Source organism: Synchiropus splendidus, chromosome 17 (assembly GCF_027744825.2).
Source record: "Synchiropus splendidus isolate RoL2022-P1 chromosome 17, RoL_Sspl_1.0, whole genome shotgun sequence".
Taxonomy (NCBI): Eukaryota; Metazoa; Chordata; class Actinopteri; order Syngnathiformes; family Callionymidae; genus Synchiropus; species Synchiropus splendidus.
In genome coordinates this window covers 6,197,869-6,217,782 of record NC_071350.1, presented here as the reverse complement: position 1 = coordinate 6,217,782, position 19,914 = coordinate 6,197,869, and the positions used below count along the sequence as shown (strand labels likewise).

General features: G+C 41.0%; 2 protein-coding genes across 2 annotated transcripts; one reads left to right on the top strand and one right to left on the bottom strand.

The window, feature by feature from the left end:
- Positions 1 to 364: 364 nt before the first annotated feature.
- si:ch211-283g2.1 (sodium-dependent dopamine transporter) lies at positions 365 to 6,599 on the top strand. The gene is made up of 13 exons (XM_053846431.1): positions 365 to 536; positions 1,535 to 1,669; positions 1,741 to 1,942; positions 2,955 to 3,087; positions 3,509 to 3,643; positions 4,740 to 4,843; positions 4,905 to 5,029; positions 5,089 to 5,201; positions 5,269 to 5,409; positions 5,475 to 5,574; positions 5,654 to 5,754; positions 6,212 to 6,379; positions 6,456 to 6,599. Exons 1-13 carry the CDS (start codon positions 365 to 367, stop codon positions 6,597 to 6,599), a joined length of 1,773 nt encoding a protein of 590 aa, XP_053702406.1.
- A 2,084-nt stretch (positions 6,600 to 8,683) lies between these two features.
- dhrs11a (dehydrogenase/reductase 11a) lies at positions 8,684 to 18,373 on the bottom strand. The gene is made up of 7 exons (XM_053848048.1): positions 18,010 to 18,373; positions 15,056 to 15,265; positions 14,467 to 14,561; positions 11,459 to 11,588; positions 9,777 to 9,869; positions 9,630 to 9,695; positions 8,684 to 9,554 (listed from the first exon to the last, which is right to left on the bottom strand). The coding sequence occupies exons 1-7, from the start codon at positions 18,139 to 18,141 to the stop codon at positions 9,513 to 9,515; spliced, it is 768 nt and encodes a 255-aa protein (XP_053704023.1). The 5' UTR covers positions 18,142 to 18,373; the 3' UTR covers positions 8,684 to 9,512.
- Between the last annotated feature and the right edge of the window lie 1,541 nt (positions 18,374 to 19,914).

The following is a 19,914-nucleotide window of genomic DNA, read 5'->3' as shown; positions in this document are numbered from 1 at the left end:
GTTGTGAGTGAGATTAGTTATGTTGCCACATTTGCAACGATCCCTTTTATTTATTTGATTTATTTTGCAGTTTTGATTCAAGATTCAGTTTGAACTGACAATGTTTCCCACTTCACGTCTGTTGATGTGTTTGTGATCTTTCACCACTAGAAGTATTACAGCCTCCTTCTAGCTGACAGTGGTTACGTTTCATAATAACGATCCCAGATAACCACAATCATAAATGTTATAAAAGGATGAGACAGCATAAATCCTGACCGTCTTTTCCAGGATCTACGTCTTAACATGCCGTCGGTTCTTTCTCAGGTAATCATTAATGGTAGTAAAAACAGCTTATATTACCCCAGTCACTTCAATCTTCAGAATGGAGTCTGGGTTCAGGAGGAAAGCAGAGATGTTCCAAGGAGAGGTGAAACCACAGCAGAGCAGAGCAACATGGAGCAGGCAGTTGGAGTTCACCCTGGCTGGCATGGGCTATGCTGTGGGACTAGGCAACGTCTGGAGGTTCCCTTACCTGTGCTACAGAAGTGGAGGAGGTGAGAAACAAGATGCCAGCCAATAAACTGCCTGTTAAAATGTTGCAGGTATGCAAGTTGTTAAAGTGTATCACTACACTTGACTTGTATTAAAAAACACATGCATGATGATCACACAGGTTCTAATGCCCACTTTATATAATAAATGAAGAAATATACCTCGTATCACGTTGTACATGATCTATCAAAGACAAACATTTTATTATATTGAGATTTTGGGTAATTTGTATAAAACAATGTTAAAACAATTTTGACTTTTCCATTCAATTGCTTTTATGAGCTTTTTATGGCCTCATTTTAACTGTTTTATTGAGAGAGGACTGAGTGGAAGTGGTTTTCTGCTTACATGTAACTATACCGCAGTGCTTACTTAAAGCTTCTTGACAGGGTTTGAAATAGTCTCTATTGACAACCCATTGTACATTCATCTAGTAAACTGAAGCCACATCTCCACTACGTCATTGTCCAATGAACGTAAGATCTATCGTAAAAAAAAAGTGCTTCACTTTACTGCAGCAGAATAGAACCTCTTGAAGTCTATTCACTCTCCCTCTGTACCTAAACACTGATCCAAGGAACAATCTCAAGGGGCAGAAACACACTGCAGAGTAATGTAGATCACTGCAGTTTTAGAAGAGATCATTACATGTGAACCAGTGACGCATCCCACTATAATAAAAAAAAAATATATAATGTTTTTCAATCAACAATTTAAAAAGAGTGAGCAATACATACACACACTCACGCACACATATATATATATATAGGAGAGGAGAGTGAAGTGCAGAGAATGAACTTTGAAAAGGAAGGAGAGTAGATTCATTGAAAGATCTTGTGTTGGTGGACATTATTAAAAAAAAAAAAAAGGAATTTTGAATTTCCGGTGGTATTGGAGATATTTCTTTTTATTTGTACCCACACTACATACATACTTACTACGTATGCCTTACTCTGCTCTCAAACCTGATCTCGACCTTGGGTATGTAACCTACTTACAGGTGCTTTCCTGGTGCCCTACCTGCTAATGCTGGTGCTGCTTGGCATCCCGTTGCTTTACCTGGAGCTGATCATTGGTCAGTATATGAGGAAAGGACCTGTCCATGCTTTGGCTAATGCCTGCCCACTTCTAAAAGGTATAAACAAAATAATAAAACAGTGAAAATGTTCAAATGAGAAGTCCTCATCTTTGTCTATGTTCCCCTAGGTGTGGGAGTGGCATCAGTAGCCATCTCCTTCATTATGAGCACCTACTACAACGTGGTGATCGCCTGGGCCCTTTACTATCTGTTCAGTTCCTTCCAGAACCCTTTGCCTTGGCTTGGCTGCAACAACACGTGGAACACACCCAACTGCAGCAACAACGGCTCTAGCAACTACACCACCACAGCCAGTCAAGAGTTCTTCAGGTAGGTCATACCTAAAGGTGAGGGGCATCACCAAACAAAGGGTACCATAGCATTCAGAGGCAATAACAACTGTTGGTTATTGTCTGGTGGACGGCTCCAACGGCGCTACGACGGCCAGCGTAATGGTGTCAGTGGCTGGAGAACAAAGGAAACTGAACATTGTGCACGAGTCACAAATGAGTTCAGCCTTTTTCCCTTGAGTCCAAGTCAATTTTCAAATCACTCATAGGTGCAACTCGAATGCAAGTTACAGACTTGAGTCCCCATCTCTGGAGTCTTAAAATGCGAAACAAAGAGGTGAACACAGGCAGTATTGTGAAATGGCACATCGACAGTCAGAGTTCACTCATTCTGATGTAGACCACCCTTGAATACACCACATCTCAGCTGCGGCAGTGTTTTATTACGCCGGAACAATGTAAACCCTTTTGGCGCCAATATCACAAAATTGGCATTGGCATCAAATATGTTGTACTACTTAACACAAGCGGGTAGCGTACATCCGTAACTTCAATCTGAGCAACGGAGCGTTTTTATCAAAGTTTTGGTGTAAATGAAGCTTGAAAACTGTTCTCCAGGTCGAGGACAATAGGGAGGTTGTGGTTGAGCAGTGGAAGCATAACGGAGCAGGAGAGTGAATTTGACCAACTCAGATTCTAAAGAGGAATAGTCATGCTGTGATGAAGATTGTATAGTCAGTGTGACAGAAAGCAACACGCAGAGGCAAAGCTACTTCAGCACGTAGTGACAGCGAGTCCATTCACTGTGACAGTACACAAGCACAGGGACCTGCTGGAGGCACGGTCAAAAGTGAGACGGGGTCAGCAGGACTGTAGGAAAAAACGTGGAAATAGCAGCAGGTGTGGGGTTGTGTGTTTGGGCATTTATCTGTTGTATAACTCATCTGATAACTGTGCCACTCACTCATCTATTGTTCTGCACACATTGATGCAAATCAATGATCAATGGTATCAGGAGACAAACTAATGTCCAGTGGAATGTGTTTTTGCAGGTATGAGATGTTGGAGCAAACAGAGGGAGTGGAAGACGCTGGAGGGTTACGTTGGCAGCTGTTCCTCATTTTGGGACTTGCGTGGATCCTTATTTACTTTTGCATCTTTAAGGGCGTGAAATCGACGGGCAAGGTGAATATCACACAAGTCTTTTTAAAAGAAGCACTTGGGCATTGAATTTATTTCATTGTGACGGCACACACACACAGACAGTGAAGTTGACTTCCACTGGTTCCTGTGTTGTCCGTCCTCAGCAAAATGGTTTGTTTCCCCCTATTTCAGACTCAACAGTGTTTTCCTACTTATCATAAATCACTGAATAATAACCAACAGAGGGAACACTGACTTTATGTGCAGTCACCTCAGCCTTCACTGTTCATTCAGCTTTGACATGACATTGTAAAGAAAACCATTGTAATCACAATACTGATGCAAACAGTTCATTCGACTCATCCTTCATCTCATTTATTAACAACTTCCTCTTCTACCGCTGTCACAAATAAATATTTACAATTTCAATCGAACATTTCTGATGTTTTGATGATTTGTTTAGGTGGTGTACTTCACTGCTTTGTTCCCTTACGTTACACTGATTGCCTTCCTGATCAACAACACACAACTTCCCGGGGCTATAGATGGAATTTACTTCTTCATCATACCTGAATGGGATAAACTGCTCTCAGTGGAGGTAAGGATGATGATGGTCAGTTATTTACTGCTTTTGATGTGTACTTTGATGGCTGCCCTTTCACTTGAATGTGGTAAATGTGATCATGTTAGTATTGATACTATTTCAAATATAGTGTTGGTACAGGAGTGTGTGGGCTGGTTTGGGTTAGTTTGTAGTCTTTATTTGGTTTAGGGCAGCGGTTTTTAACTGGGGTTCTCAAAGGACCTGGTGGAGGTATTTGTTCCAGCCAATGAAGCGCACAAAGAGCAGGTTAGCCAATCACGTTTCTGAAGATCAGTTTTTCTCTGGTGCTTCAACTGACACCTGGTTGGTTCACCTGTGTGTTCTTGATATTAATTCAACACTTTTATTACAGTAGTCAAAGTTCAAAAACATCATATACACATCCATAGGGAGAAGTCCAAACTCTGTTGTGCACACAATGAATAACAAGCAAAGTTCAAAATGTGGACAGAAAGTGATGGATCAACACAGTATGAACTCAACAGTCACAAACAATAAATCATAATACATGGTGGTAAGCTAAGCTCGCAACTAAAGGAGAAGGAGAAGAAGAGAGCCAAGAAAAAAAAGTGAGACCAAAGGAGTCAACCTAACAAGTACACAGCTAAGGAGATCTCATCGATCGGTCGAGTCATGTTGAGTTAAACACAACAAGAATGAACAGACAAAATAAACCCATGCGAGGGGAAGGGAAGGGAGCACAGCACCGGTTTTTATATTCCAATTGTTTAGGCCTGCCTCAGATTATTGTGATCAAGAGAGCCCGAAGTGGAAACAGTGATAACAAGAGTCTAAAGTGACAAAGTCGAAAGAAAACAGAAATGTCCAAACATAAATAGGAAGCTTGAGAAGACCCCAACAGCAAAGGGTTCTGGGGTTATAGTGTGTCTGTCCACTGATACAAGATGATCCCACGATGAACGAGAGGATGGCTGGTACTGCGTACAGTGTCAAATACTAAACTGCAAAAGGATGCTGATCTGAACTCTGAATTTTTATGGGAAGTGGAGCTGTATAATTCAATGAATGGTGCTATGTGAATAAATTTTATTGACCCCTCTCCCCATATGTTGGTGGTGGTTTTCTCAAGGTGTGGGTGAATGCAGCTGCCCAGATCTTCAACTCCATTGGCATTGGTTTTGGTTCCCTCATCGCCATGTCCAGCTACAACTCCTTCAACAACAATATCTTGAAGTACAGCCTTGATTCCATTTGAGATTTAGGACACACTCTAAAATGTTCTCCACCGCTGCAGGGACACTCTGGCCATCAGCATCATCAACTCACTGACCAGTATCTTGTCAGGATTTGTCATCTTCTCTGCTTTTGGATACATGTCTCACCTGCAGGGTATCCCAGTCAAGGACCTTGCAGTCGACGGTAACCACAAAGTTTCCCTTTTCTATATGCTTTTAACTCAACTGGGTTTATGTGTCCAGGCCCAGGTCTTGTTTACATAGTTTACCCACAAGCCTTTGGCAATATGCCGGTGCCTCAGCTGTGGGCTGTGCTCTTCTTCTTCATGCTAGTCTGCCTCGGCCTAGACAGCGAGGTACTCTTATCAGTGACGCACACGCAGAATTCTTCTAAAACTAAACTTGATTGTTTTCTGACACCAGTTTGCAATGGTGGAGGTGATGATCACAAGCCTCATGGATCAATACGAACAGCTTCTGCTGGGCATTTTCAAGAGGAAGGAGCTGTTTGTTCTTGCCGTTTGTGGTGCTGCCTTCCTCCTTGGGATCCCTTGCGTCATGCAGGTGGAAGAGCTGAATTCTGAGGAGGGTAACATTTCGAACATATTTCAAATGACATTTCTGTCCAGGTGGGCATTTATGTTTTCCAGCTGATGGACCACTACACCGGCATTGTGTCGGTCATATTTCTGGCTTTCTTTGAGATCTTAGCCCTCTGCTGGGCCTATGGTGAGGTCATTTGAATATTCAACACCTTCACAGTGCAGCAACAATATGAGCTTCAAATATTGTACTTTTATGTGTGCAGGTGTGACTCGACTGTCTAATAACCTGGAAGCTATGACTGGGAGAGGAGCAAACATATTTTTCAGATTGTGCTGGTGGATTGTTGATCCTATTCTTGTTGCTGTAAGTCAACATGAGGCTTCACATTAGGTTACTTAAAGGTAGTGATGGGCTCCAATGGTATCCTTACTTGCAGAGCTGACCAGGCGGCGCAATCTGTTGAGGCCTCATAAGCCCATCGCTACTCAGAAGTCATAAATATTAAGTACATTGAAATTTCCCAATACCATTAGATGGTAGTGAGAGAATCCATTCATGGAAATAACAGTGTCTCTTCTCAATCTATGTCAAAAGGTCTATGTAATTCTTTAATTTATTTTCTTACGGAATGTGTTGCATGTTTAATTTGACCAAGACACCATGTTAATGCCATGTTAATCCTTAAACTCAATATAAGGAGTTACTTTAAAAGTCAGTGTTCATTCTCACGTGTAATGATGCCATTGCCTTGTCATGATACCAACAGATGTTGGAAGTAAAATGCCACTTTACTGACTATTATGGACACCTTTCTTTGCAGGTTATTCTAGTTTTCGCCATCATCGGGTTCAACCCTGCTAGATATGAGGAGTATGTTTTCCCTCCGTGGGCTCAGGGGGTGGGCTGGGTGATCGCTCTGGCCTCCATGATTTGGATTCCTTTAGGAGCTCTTCATACTGTCTGTGTGCTCCCTGGTTCAATCGTGCAGGTGAGGGACGTCCAACCCAACGTTTCATTTGCTCATCTTCCTACTTGACACAGCAATTTTACTCCTAATCCCACAGAGGTTAAAGCTGTCAGTGACACCGTATGCCCTGGATGAGAAATCCACTGAGAGTGGAAGAAACCATGACAAGTCCACCATTATTTCCACCATCAGCTCCAACGAACAACAGACTGAAAAATCTCTTTTTCAAACAAGCCTCTGACGGGCCACTTACTCATTTCTATCAAGTGTAAATGCAACATTTGTGAGAACAATGAGGTATTTGTTATGCTAGTTTTAGTATTTCAAGTCTTTTCATACTCCAAGCCAAGTGTCCAGATTTGTGAGCCAATTCATTTATTTGTATCTAACCACTTCTGTATCACTTTTTTTTTTGCACTTTATAATATTATATTATTTCTTTTTAATTTATTGTGATATGTTGTGTACAGAGCATGTTACAAACACAATTTCCCTTAGGATTAATAAAGTTTTTCTGATTCTGATTCTGATTTTGGATTGTTTTGAAGCGATTAGCATGTATTGACGGTAGTTGTCCAGAACTGGTTACTGTTGTGTGCATTTTCTGTTTGCATGGATGTGTCCATGCACATGTGACCACTCCAACTGCCTCATTCTCTGTGGCATAGATTCAATAATGAGATGGTGCCAAAGCTCAGAATTGTCAATGTAATTGAAATTGTTTGGATTGGGCTGTCTCATTAGAACGTACTGCAAACACGTTTTAACGTAGTGCAAAACTCTCTCGAATGTATTGCCAACTCATTTTTACAGGCAAAACCTGTGCTCACTGCTACAAACGGCACACTTTCTCATAATGCCTCAGTTATGTGCATGCACAATTGCGCTCAATAAGTTTGGTACGTTGACATCATGAGACTTGGACTAAAGAAAATGAATGATCATGGAAAGTACAAAATAAATAAATAACATCAACATCAATGAATTAATACTTTTACCCACTTTATTAACACGGCAGGCGAGTTACTCCACTACATTAGCGCCGCCAGCACCATTTGAAAGGGTACTGTTTGTAGCATTTACCTGACACGTTCACATTTTGCAGTACATTAATGGAGTTCAATGCATACTGGCAGTTCTGAGCTTCCATAAGATGGAAACATCCCAAAGAAAATACTACCTGCACAACCAGCAACCTGGTCCGTTGTGACAAGGCACAAGATATCCACGCTTTTATGTGTTTTTAACAATGTAAAAATTTGACTCTGCTATCTGAATATTGGAGCAGAAATTGATTGGTCAATTTTAGAGAGTCCATGTGAATTATAACTCTGTTTCCTCATCTTAACAGCGGTGCCACCCAGCGTGATCCTCTGTAGCATTCTGTTACTGCTAGGCCTGTCACCATAACAACTTTTGCTGGTTGATTCATTATTCCACAAATTATTGCCGATAAATAATATTATTGTCAACTCAAGCACAATCTTAAAATGTCATTCTTTCATTTTTAGTGTTGTTAACAAAATGTATTTCGAGTAAATGTCAAATATCTTTAAAAATATCGATAATAACTGATCTATACTTTTTAAAAGAAAAAAATAATTTGTAGTCTTTATAACAAACCCTAAACTTGAAGTGCTCAGTGGCATGCATGTTTGATGTTTGTAGTGAACAAATTTGACGGAATAGCTCGTCCACATTTTTGGGCCAAAACATTCGTACCCCTTTGGCTCTGTGAAAATCTTCTCTTTTCTTCCAACAATGCGTTTCTTCTCTCATTGACTGATGAATTTCGATGTGGGTGCACTTTGTTCATTCCTTGGTACTACGAGTGCACCTGGAGATGCGTCCGCAGACGGATGCAGAGCGACTAACTCCTGACTGCGGGTGAAAATAAACTGAAGCAGGAGACAAAGAAATCAATCAAGTGAACATTCGGATGGCAGTTCATGGAGGCCAAATGACAGAGATCATTTTTCATAACTGTTCAATTAATGTTTATCACGGCAGGCCTAGTTACTGCCCCTCTTCAGGATCTGACATGTTATTCCGTCAGAGTTGGTGTTCTGCTTACCTAGGCTGAAATGAGTCCAGATCCAGTCAGCATTTCCGTACACACAAGTGGAGCTCACTGAATATTTTCACTAGTTGGACCATTCTCTTTCAACTTGAAACAGGTTGCAATGCATCTGCAGTTGGCAGATGCACCAACAATGTCACTTAACTCATTTTTTCTTGTAAAATCAATGGAATGAATGGCATTATATAACCCGCACAGCCACCATAGTCACACAAACACATAAAACAACCGCTCTGTTTTGGATGAATCATTTATTTGACGAAAAACAATAGGGTATGGGCAATAAAAGTGATTGACTGATGGTTAAAAGGTCACACAGATCTTGATTGAAGCCAAGTGAGGTTGAACACAAACTTCCAGAGCCTCCAACTTGCTACATCAACATGTCATTGGTAATACTTCGATTCCTTTCCGGTGAGAAGATTACATTTTCTAAGGTACAATCTTAGTTGAAGTTTGCCAATTCAATTACCTCCCACGAATTTAAAGTGCAGAATTAACAGCAACAGCGGAGACCAAATGTAACCACAAGTACTAAAAGAATGATAATAATAATAATAATAAATCATGTCATACCTTCCAGGTCATTGCTAGTACAATGTTTGCGATAGTACACAGTCAACATGGACAGATACTGTACAGGTGGTTAGGTAGGCTGAATTAGAGTATCATCTATGATTGGCATTTATGAAACTACAGTATGGACCAAGTCGATGTGACAATTTTAAAATGTTTAAAAAAAAAAGAACAAGAGAGACAGAAAGATCATGAGATACAACATGACACACTCCTTTGCTTTTTGATTCTATCGTAGCTTCACAGTTGGCTCAGTACGAAGTGGTCAACAATCTAGTGAGGAAAAAACAAAACAAAATAACGCAAAACTAAGTCCAGTAGTGTTTCAGAGTGGTGCCCAACATCCACTTCATTTCCCAACTCTGTTGCCTTCAGGGCTTGACCCATGATAACTATTGTCGTCAATTTGTTAAGTTCGGCTCCCTACCACCCTTAACAGCAGAGGTCACTAATTGGTCAACGTAGTAGCTGTGTTTGCTTCCTGCAGAATCCACTCTTCTACGACATCTGCTCCACTGGCCTCATCTGCAAATCCCCAATCTGAAGCACAAGCATGACGCATTAAAACCAATGACACACAAAATGGCTAAACAGTGTTAAGAGTTAGGACGATACCTGCACATGGGCCGGGGTGCTAAGGACGTAAGTGACAGCACTGGCTACGTCTTCCGCTTTCAAGCACTGCATGATCACACAAACAGTCGAGATGCATAACTGTACAAGACGACACTTTTGGGGTAATCCCCTGCGGAGCAGTCCTACCTTCATGTTTTCATACACAGCAGCTGCTTTCTCTGGATCATTTTTGTGGAGCCGAAAGGCAAACTCAGTTTCTACTATCCCAGGTGATATACACTAAAGAGAAGAACACATCACATCAGGTTGTGCCATAGGTTCCTGACCCCTAGACCCCAAGGCAGTGTGGAGACATAGAAAGTGTGCATAGCGTGTATACTGAACGCCTGAATTGATGAAAATCACTTGCCAAATTGAAGTCTTTGTGCATTGTCCGTTTCACATATTTTGCATATATTTCATGCAAACCTATCCATAACTTTTCACTTTTCCACTAAGACAGACAAATGGAGCGGGTAAAAACATTGGAGCCAGCCAGGAGATCATACCTAGAATCATCTGATCCGCAGTCAGATGCGTTATCCTTTGCACCACTGGCTCAATGACAGTATGGGCAAACTGTTATGGTACCAATCTCAATGATTTGCTGAAGAGTGTTTCACAATTCATAATTAGAAAAAAGAAATCCTGCATCCATATAGTGATCTGGATCACTCCCAAGATTGAATAATTTGTTACATACATTTAAACAGCAAAATATTGTTTATTTTGCATCAGTTTGACAATAGCACAATAAATCACTATGGTGGCTGTATTCAAGTTTTTATATCACCTTATTTAAACAAAAGCTCCTTTAATGCCTTGAAAGTATTTGTATAAGAATTTCAAGTACATTCAGAGTATTTCAAGTTATTTTGAACACAGAAAAAAAAAAAGCTTTTTATTACGATGGGGTCACACGTTTGCTCTTAAAGTTAATGAGTTGTGGATGGAGCCCGTGCTGTGGAGTTATGAAGCTGAAAGTAAAAAGGTGATAATGTTAGCCAAGATGTTGTCAGCTCAGATTAGACGACAGAGGCTGTTGTAACTTGTCATCCGCCATACAAAAACTTTAAAACCAGCCAGCCGCTGCCAACATGGTTAGCACTCTGCTAATTTTGATGTAGTATGCACTTGTTCAGAATCGCTTCCAAAGTATGACTATCACTGATGTCCGCCTGTTTTCTGACAATCATTTAAACTATTTTTTCTATTTGTGTTGAAAAATAAATAGATACCACTTTGTCATTAATTCAGAGAAATGTCATGTTTTGTTGTGTAGCTGTAATATAATAGCCTTCAATGGTATCATACACCCGTGAGGATAATGCACAATATATAATATTATACGTGATTAATCCAAAAAATATTCAGTAGCACATATACTCAATTACTAATTTATTCCAGCACAGAAAAAAAACGTATTATTCGCTGCAGCCCTACTCAATTAAATTAGATGTTTCCAAAACGAAATAAGTACTAAACAGATCATAGAGGAGTTGATACACCCAACAATGTGCACGCACTCAATCTTTCAGGTGTGCAGCGCATTTAGATTGTTTTCATTAGGATCCAAAAGACACCTAAATTAGAAGCAACCAAGCATGTGTACGTTTTCCCCATTTAAATGAGGTTGCATAGTTATATGACCCAAGAATGGTAGGGCAAAATAAAGTCTAGTTATTATCTGAAGTGCTGGGTCGCTTCTAACTTAGGTGATCCTAAAAAACTCGATCAGGGAAGAACGTATTCCATTATACAATGAAGGTGGCATCTTCCTTGAACAATAACTTAGGTGAAAAGAAGCTGGACACCGATAGCAGACTTACTGTGGCTCTGATGTGTGTCTTTGCTTCTTGCAGCTCTTGTCGCAGTCCCTCAGTCAGTGCGGTCACGGCGTACTTAGTGGCAGAGTAAAAATGAACATCAGAATTAGGGATGACTCGATGTCCACACATGCTGTGAAAACATGGAACAGGCATTGTTTTAGGTGATGTTTATCAGTCACATGAGGGGGGAGGGGAATAAACTGATTCCATTTAAACACCATGCAACACGATATGGGCGGAGAAGTCTGGTTCACTTGAAAATAATCAATATGCGACGCTTTAGGAGTGAGAAAGTGAAGTTTTAGTTGGTTTATTAATAGACTGAATTAAAACTGTAAGTGGGTCGTTTTGATACATATACAGTAAACTCCATATTTATTTTAAAAAGACCCAAAATCTGTGTTTGAAATGCACACTCAGTGGCCCAAAAAGTTGGTGGTCTAAAAAATTGTATGCCACAAAATGTGGGTGTAGACGAGAATGACACAAATTACCTACACCAAATGTTATATTCATCTTCTTGAATCTCTTTAAAAGTGAAATAATGAAATACATGACTGACTCGTACGATTATAAGTCTCAAGACAGACAGGGAGCTGACACAGAACTTTGTGGACTGGTGCGTGAGAAACCACCTCTAGATCAACGCGTGTAAAACCAAGGAGCTGCTGGTGGACCTCTTTCCACAAGTACCTGGGTGTTCACCTGTACAACAAATTCGGCTCGACAAAAAGCACTGACACTCTTTTCAAAAAACTGAAACAAAAGAGACAACTTTTACAACTAGTGGCCAAGTCCCCACCTCTGCCTCACTCACAGCTCTCTCACTGACAGGCAGAGCTCCATACAGCCCTGTGGGTGCAGCGGCTCACTATGCCTACCAGTGTCCAGACTCCTTACAAAAACACCTAAACACATGCCCCTCTTCCACACAAAAACAGTTCAGCCATATATCAAATTCTGTGATATTCCGTGTAAATTCCGTAATGAACCAGATCCAATTCTGCCCGGGCCATTTTTAAAGCAAGAACTACAATGTATAGCGGAATTAGACGAAGGAGCACTGTGCAGTGGGTCCAACCTTTTTGGGTCAAGTAACTACTCACATAACTTAACTTAAATAGGGGAAATCTGGAAGTCCATGGTCACTTCTAACTTAGGTTTCGGATCATAATGACACCACTAACCATACTAACCAAATAGCAACATACAACAAACACTTGAGTGCATGTATCAACTTGTCTCAGATCAGGTAAGAACATAATTCATGATAAAAAAGAGGTGTAGTGTTCTTTTGAGAATTAAATCAGTTATTATGACACATGGAGTAAACGCGTGCAGCAACACAAAAATCAGCTCGGATCCATAGAGACGATCACGATATAATCGGCATAATCCACCCTGCTCAATGAAACATATGTATTTGAATGTCCTGATATTCTGAATGGCTAGTTGTCTATTTATGGATTTTGGCCCTCTTGGTTTCATGGCATCATTAGTTGAAGTGGGAGTCATATTAGCTCACACCTGAAAATGTCCAAAAATAATGCCATTATTGGATGAAGTTATTCAAATATAGCAATTACAAAGCCATAAGACTGAAGTGGGAGGTTGTGTTCATTGAAGGCATAAATAAAGCATGCTTCTATCATACATACATTACATACATACACTAATACAATTTACTTGCTTGATAATTTTACAAAGCAGTGTGTACATGACCACTGCCTGACGCAATACTGACCACAGTTAAATGCCGGCACAGAAAAAACAAATTATTGCCTTCAACTATAAGGGAAAAATTTTAATTTCTCTTAGTCGTAGTACATTACCTGAATAATGCAGTTAATAGCTTGACTAATTTTGCGTGTAACCATTTAGCATAACAGGGTGATCCGCGCTTGTGCGAGCTTCTGCTTCCCCACTGAAGTAAACGCTGATATATACATCAGGGCTCTTACACACACTGATCTAAAGCATGGTTCTGTTGTGTGAATATTTTATAAGTCATATTCAGATCGAACAATGCTTCAAATTTTTTCAGCACCTCAGTTTGGTGGTTTTTCAGTTTTTCATGGAAGAAAAAAAAAAAAATCAGAAAAGTCGATTTTCTATTAAATTTCAATTTGTGGACAAGACTATAAAACACTAACTTGCACATAAACCCACTGCCAGGTCGAAGTCTCCTTTTGAGTTGACTGCTGCAGATACGGTGGCATGCTATGTCATGCTTAACATATTTATGGTTAGTCTGTGCTTCGAGCAGAGGTGCTTAGTGCTGTGGCACACAGGAACAAATCTGACTGGCAATGACACAAGCAGGTCATGGTGAGCGATGACATGCTGAAAGAGCCCCTGTCTCCTCCCATTGCCGTGTTGCTGCAAAACTGTTATTTGTGTTATTGTGTTATAAGTGTTATTTGAGGAAGTCAACAGTCTGCCAAAAAAACTGGTGTACTGATTTGTTTTGACTTGCTTTTGGCAACAAAATCATTAGTTTGCATCGTTGTCAGAAGCCAACATGCTAGTGTTTAGTTTTCTCACAGTGGGTTCTCTGGCAAGAGGGATGAGGGAGAAACTACAGCAGCGCGGGAGCGAGGGTACCACAAATACCACCATGAGCACAAAGAAGGCGCTTTAGTTCGAGTAGTTGATCATTCAGTACAATCGCTGTGGACCAAGTAGAAGAACATAGCAGTATCACAACCTCTCCCTTTTTCCTGTATTGACAGTTCAATGGGAAGGACTGAAGATCTCACAGCGCACCCCCTGTCACAGAGGTGATATTACACAACATTTTTGTTGTCCCGCCGCTGCATGTAAAAAAGGGACACCCTACCGCAATCGGACTGTGGGGCTTAATCGAGCTATTGCCTTAGTCGGGCTGTAGATTATTGAATAGCAAAAACTTAACAGTCATGTTGTCAGTTAAAATGGAGCAATTCCACTTGGACCTCTTTACGACACTAGGTGGTCAGTTTTGCGGTCATATGCACCAAAACACTTACCTGTTAATGTTGATAATGTGACCATCATCCACATTCCTTTCTCTCATGGATTTATACGCCTCCCGGGTACAGATAGAGAGGGCTAGCACATTTACCTGCAGCAAAAACAACAATTATCTATATATAACAAAGAAAAATCATTTGTTTATGAGTGTGGTTTTCAGTGATATGTCCAGCTTGTAGAGTGACTGAATGTCAGCTGCTGCATTGATAGACTGCCGCAGGGATGACTGCGCAAGATCAACAATACTGATGAAATAGCGACAAACACACTTCAGAAGACACCATGAAACAGATGGGTAAGCAACTCAAGTGTAGAAAACTGTAGTGGAGGAGAAAAACTTTGCGACTCTCAATATGGAGCCCTGACTATACAAATATAAATAGCATCGGCTTTTTTGAGTGGCTGCCAGGTCTTCTTCTCAGAGTAGATTTGGAGGCGAGTTCAGACATTTTTTTTCTTTCAATACATTAATTTTCATTTTGTTTTGAAACTTCTACAGCTACATGAAGCCATGGGCTTCTAGCCATTCATTCAATAGTACTCTGATATGCCTCAATGTCGTGTTTCAGTGTGATGTTCACCTACATTTATCATGTCCCTCCAGCCTTCTGTTGTCCCACTTAGTAAGGGTTCAGTGTGTGCCAGGCCGGCGTTGTTAATGCAGACATCCACACCCTTTTGTAAGGTCTTGATGGCGGAAAACATGGAGAGAATTTCTTCCTCATTGGAAAGGTCACACTTGTAGGGGATCAGCATGCCTTTATAGCCCGCACTCTGACACTCTGCAGCCAGTTTCTGCAAAACACACCAAAGCTTTATTTAGAGCAGGGGTCTCAAACTCGCAGGCCATTTGCACCCGGAAGGATGTGGCACCATGGTCTTGGTGTCCAAGTGTAGCATGAGGCAGGCCCCAGCATGGTAGTACCCTTTCTTCCAATGTGAGTTTGTTAGAGACACTGAATCAGCAAATTCTGAGGAAGAAGGACTTATAGCTTCAATGACTCTTGTCCATTAAAGCCACCAGACCAAGAGCCAATATTGCTGTGTACAACTCAGGGCAAAAAACATACAAACTGAAGGGCAGTGTAGCCTTCCAGCCTAACCGTCATGAATGGGAGTTCAGCAGATTTTAACACTTCCAATTCTATTATTGACACTGCTTAACAATTCAGTTCCTTAGCAAATCACTTATCGACTCTCAATTGGGAAAAATGGAAGGGAAACAGGTCAATTAGTATCAAGAGATTTGGGTATCATTTTAGATTTCAGTAATTCCATTTATGAATGAATGATCGATCCCACATCAAACATACACACATAGCTTTTATTTTGAGTGGTGCACGCACATGCACACACACAGATCTACCAGTTGCTTACAAAGACCTGCATCTACATGTCATATCTGCTTATCATTACACTTAACTAAAGGAAGTGCTGTAAAACCACACCAGTCAACCTTTGGAACCCTTTAAATCACAGTGCATGCTTGTGAACAGATGATAATCTCAGAAGTGTCACTCCCTCTCTCCTGTAATCCCATTATACAGCCTCTTGTCACCTTTGCCTGCTCACTCACAATGACTCAGGCTAAAGTCAAATGCTCCATTTACTCCAATAAAGTCTTCTAACTTCATTGGAGTAATGGACACTTGACAGAGCACAGAGAGTTTTCGGGGATCATGATAGTGAGACTGCTAGTTCTTCTGCAGCAGGCTGTTAGCATAGCTAAGCAACACCCGCCGGTCTGAGTGTGACATTAGCCAACCAAGTACAAGTACAGACAACTGAGTACTTGCTGATACCAAGCACCGATATGAGTGCAGTGGTACCTTGGTTCTCGACCACAATCCGTTCCAGACGGCCGTTCGAGAAGCGATTTGTTCGAAATCTGAATCGATTTTTCCCATTACAATGAATGGAAAAAGAAATGATGCGTTCCAAGCATTAAAATAGGCTTTTGTAGGAGTGAATGTAGAGTGTCTGCTGCAGGTGCACTGTTCCTCTATGTGTGTGGCCGCTGCATGTGGGAGGGGTTGCAGAGTGAGTGACGTCTCTCCAGAAGTGAAGAGGTGCCCGGTGCATGTCCAGCTCTGAATGTGCGCTTCTGTGCAGTTTGGCTGTGACAAAGTCATAAACCAAGTAACTTAGCTCTGTCCCAGACTCGCCTCATCCCTGTCCCAGCTCCAGCCCACAACAGGACATCAAACCCTGGAGTGAGCGCTCCAGCCTCGGAGGTGTGGAGAGCGTGCACCTCCCCTGTGACACTCTACCACGGTCCAGTGCGGAGACAGGAAAGGTTTTACACCTCAATATGAAGAAAAAACAGTCAGTAAATGTAGCTAACGGGACACGTCTGCAGACAGAGGCTGCGTTATACACAACAACAAAGCGCGTCGTGGGTCAGCTGGTCGGTCCTCGCACCTTATGTTTTTTTACAGCTTTTTTCGTGGGCGTTCGTTCGAAATCTCGAAATTTTTGTTCGAACTCCGATTTGTTCGAAGTCCCGGACGTTCGAAATCCGAGGTACCAATGTACTTAATAATACCATAACAACCATTTTAAATGATGCTAAAAAAAAAAAATCCAGCAAATGTTCCCTGAACAAACATGACAAACATTGACACAGACTTCACGTTGAATATTTAAATTTCTACCATGTAATTTGTAATGTTGCCCAATGTTTACAATTAAATGCAATTAAATGGGGAAATGCTGAAAGGTGGGCTCATAAGAGATTTGTGGCAAGGAGGATGAACTTCTCAATCGATGATGAGGCAGAATCCTTATGTGTGTGATGTGCACCTGCACAGACATGTTGATCAAATGTTTCTTACCTTCATATGATAGATTTATAAAAAAAATAAAAAAAAGCTTCAGTATTTGACCATGTGTACCCACCTTACATGCATAAGAATCAGATATTTCCTTAAGAACAATAGTTTCGTTTTCACTGCCATCATGTAACCGTGGTCACTGACGCATAGAAACAGTACTAGAAACTACCTACACATAAGAAAATGTTAGATGCACACGGTGTGACGTCTAAACTCAGTTTTCTTGCTTGTTCATTCAAGACACAATTGCTAGTTAGATGTATAGTGATGATAAGAAAAATGGTTCAGACTCCTCAACGTATAGGCTGAGACTTTTCTTTTCCATATTTTAGAATTTCGAGAAACGGATCGATTTCATGACGTTCAACAATCGATTAGAACACTTTGATATTGATCCGTTCAACTTGATCATTGAAACATTTGTATTTCAAGACAGTGTTAGCCGCTGGAGCAGTACAGCCGATAATAACGACAGCTAAGAGTTTCTAAGAGCACTCGGGTGTCTGCAGGTCAAACTCCATTTAGGCCTCCTTTGATATTGTTTTCACACAAGGTTTTAAAATCGTTTGACCACCGCAACGTCTCCTAAATGTGATCCACTTTAGCTGAAGTTGCCCAGCTAGCGACGGCTAACCCGTGTTAGCCTAAGCGCTGTAGCTTTAATGGACTTTAGGAGAAACTGTGTACAGTAGTTAGACAACTCACCTCGATCTTGTCGACATTCCTCGCACATCCCACCACCTTCATGCCCTGCTGGACCAGAGCCCTGGCAACCGCCGCTCCAATGCCCACTGAGGCTCCAGTCACCAGGGCCACTCTGCCCCTCCAACGCTCCATCGCCGCCGCAGTCCTCGCCGGAGCCGCGCACCCAACTCAAGCTCGGCCACCACTCCTGGTCATACACTCACTAAACCGGTGGAATACACCAGGCGATGATATGACCAAATGTTAACGTGGAGTCGATCTAAGCGGAGGCCTCTCAAACTACGCTGCACTTAAAAGAACAGTGGCACAAATTCTTAAGTTCAGCTCCATATCAGATCCCACCAACGCCTCGCTGCCTACTTTTCAGCCACCGTATTTAGCGCCTCCTACTGGACAACTGTGTCGAACTGTTCAAATGGGAAAGAACTTGTGATGATTAACCGATGTTTATGGCAAACTATTGTTCTAAAATGTCAAAAATATAACCAACACTGTGGATGCTGACGAAAATAATGAATGACGCACAAACACTTTATTTGGGAGAAAAGCAGCTTGACAATAGTCGTTCAATCTCGACATGAAAATGTTTAAAATAGACTGTTCTTAAAAAGGAAATGTGGTGTCATATTGATAAATAAGTCAACGACCAAATCCACACATTTTCTGAATGTCAGGAAGTTTAAACCCACTAGGCAACCGCCAGGCGGGACTAAAATAGCTTTAAAAAAACGTACATATCTAACAAAAAAAAGTTATATATTGAACAATTTTATTGGCTGCTACATGTGTATTAATGCCCTCTGTAAATGGCACTAATTCAAATAAAATTGAAAGGTACAGGGTATATGTAATGGAGAGAGCAATTTCAAGCCTGAAAATAAGTCGCTGCTGTCAGTGACTTGTTTCTTTTCTGTCTGCTTTACAACAATTTTAAATTAAATTGAACAATAGCAGCCTACTTTTTTTTTTTCCAGGAGTGACCACAATTGTTTTTTTGCACACAGTAAAATAGCAGCTCAAAGACGGGACACTTCCTGAACTCCTGTGCAAACATTAATCAGTACTCACAGTCACACTATTGTAGCCCCCACCCAGGCAGCCAGCAATAAAAATATTCAGTCAGTAAGACTATGATTATGTAACTGGACCTCTCTGACAATCACATCAACTGCAAATAAAAAAATATATATATCAAGATGAAAATGTACTTGTAATATAAACCAAAAATAAAGTGTGTAGGCTTAGCATACTAGCATATTTGTGTTCTTCTGTCTGAATTTAACATCACCATAATCAGCAATGCTTGTGAGAAAATATATAGTTAGACGTATTCCAACGTCATCATTTTCACTGTGCAGCATTTGGAAATTTCAAGGTTCTTGTGTCAGACTACAAGCTGGTTAGCTCATGAGCAGCGATGACATGGACGGCAACTCTTCCTTGGTTCCTGAACATCCTGGTCCGCCATGTGTTTCATCTGCTTTTCCTCTTCTAAGTCTCCTCATACTTCGTTTGAACAAAACAAAGCAAAAAAACAGCAGTGAGAACTTTCTCAGCCAATGCTGCAGCTCACTTCACAGCAGATAACTATTTTTCCCAGTCATAATGTTTCACTGACGATATCATTTATTTTTAAAGAGGAAATGAACTGACTCCCGGGACACAGTCTCTGAAGTGACCCCTAGACCCATATATATCCAATCTGTCCTCCTCTGTCATGCACAGAGGTTGCTTGATAGATCTTCATCTCTGCACCATTGTACCCCTTAAGGAGATATGTTCCTATCTGATTCTGGCAGTCTTGACATCATGCATCAGTATTTGGTCTCCGATAGTGTCTGACAAGCACTTTCCGTTTAACGTTTAAGAACCAAGAGAATGGCAAGAGTGCAAAGCAGTAATCAT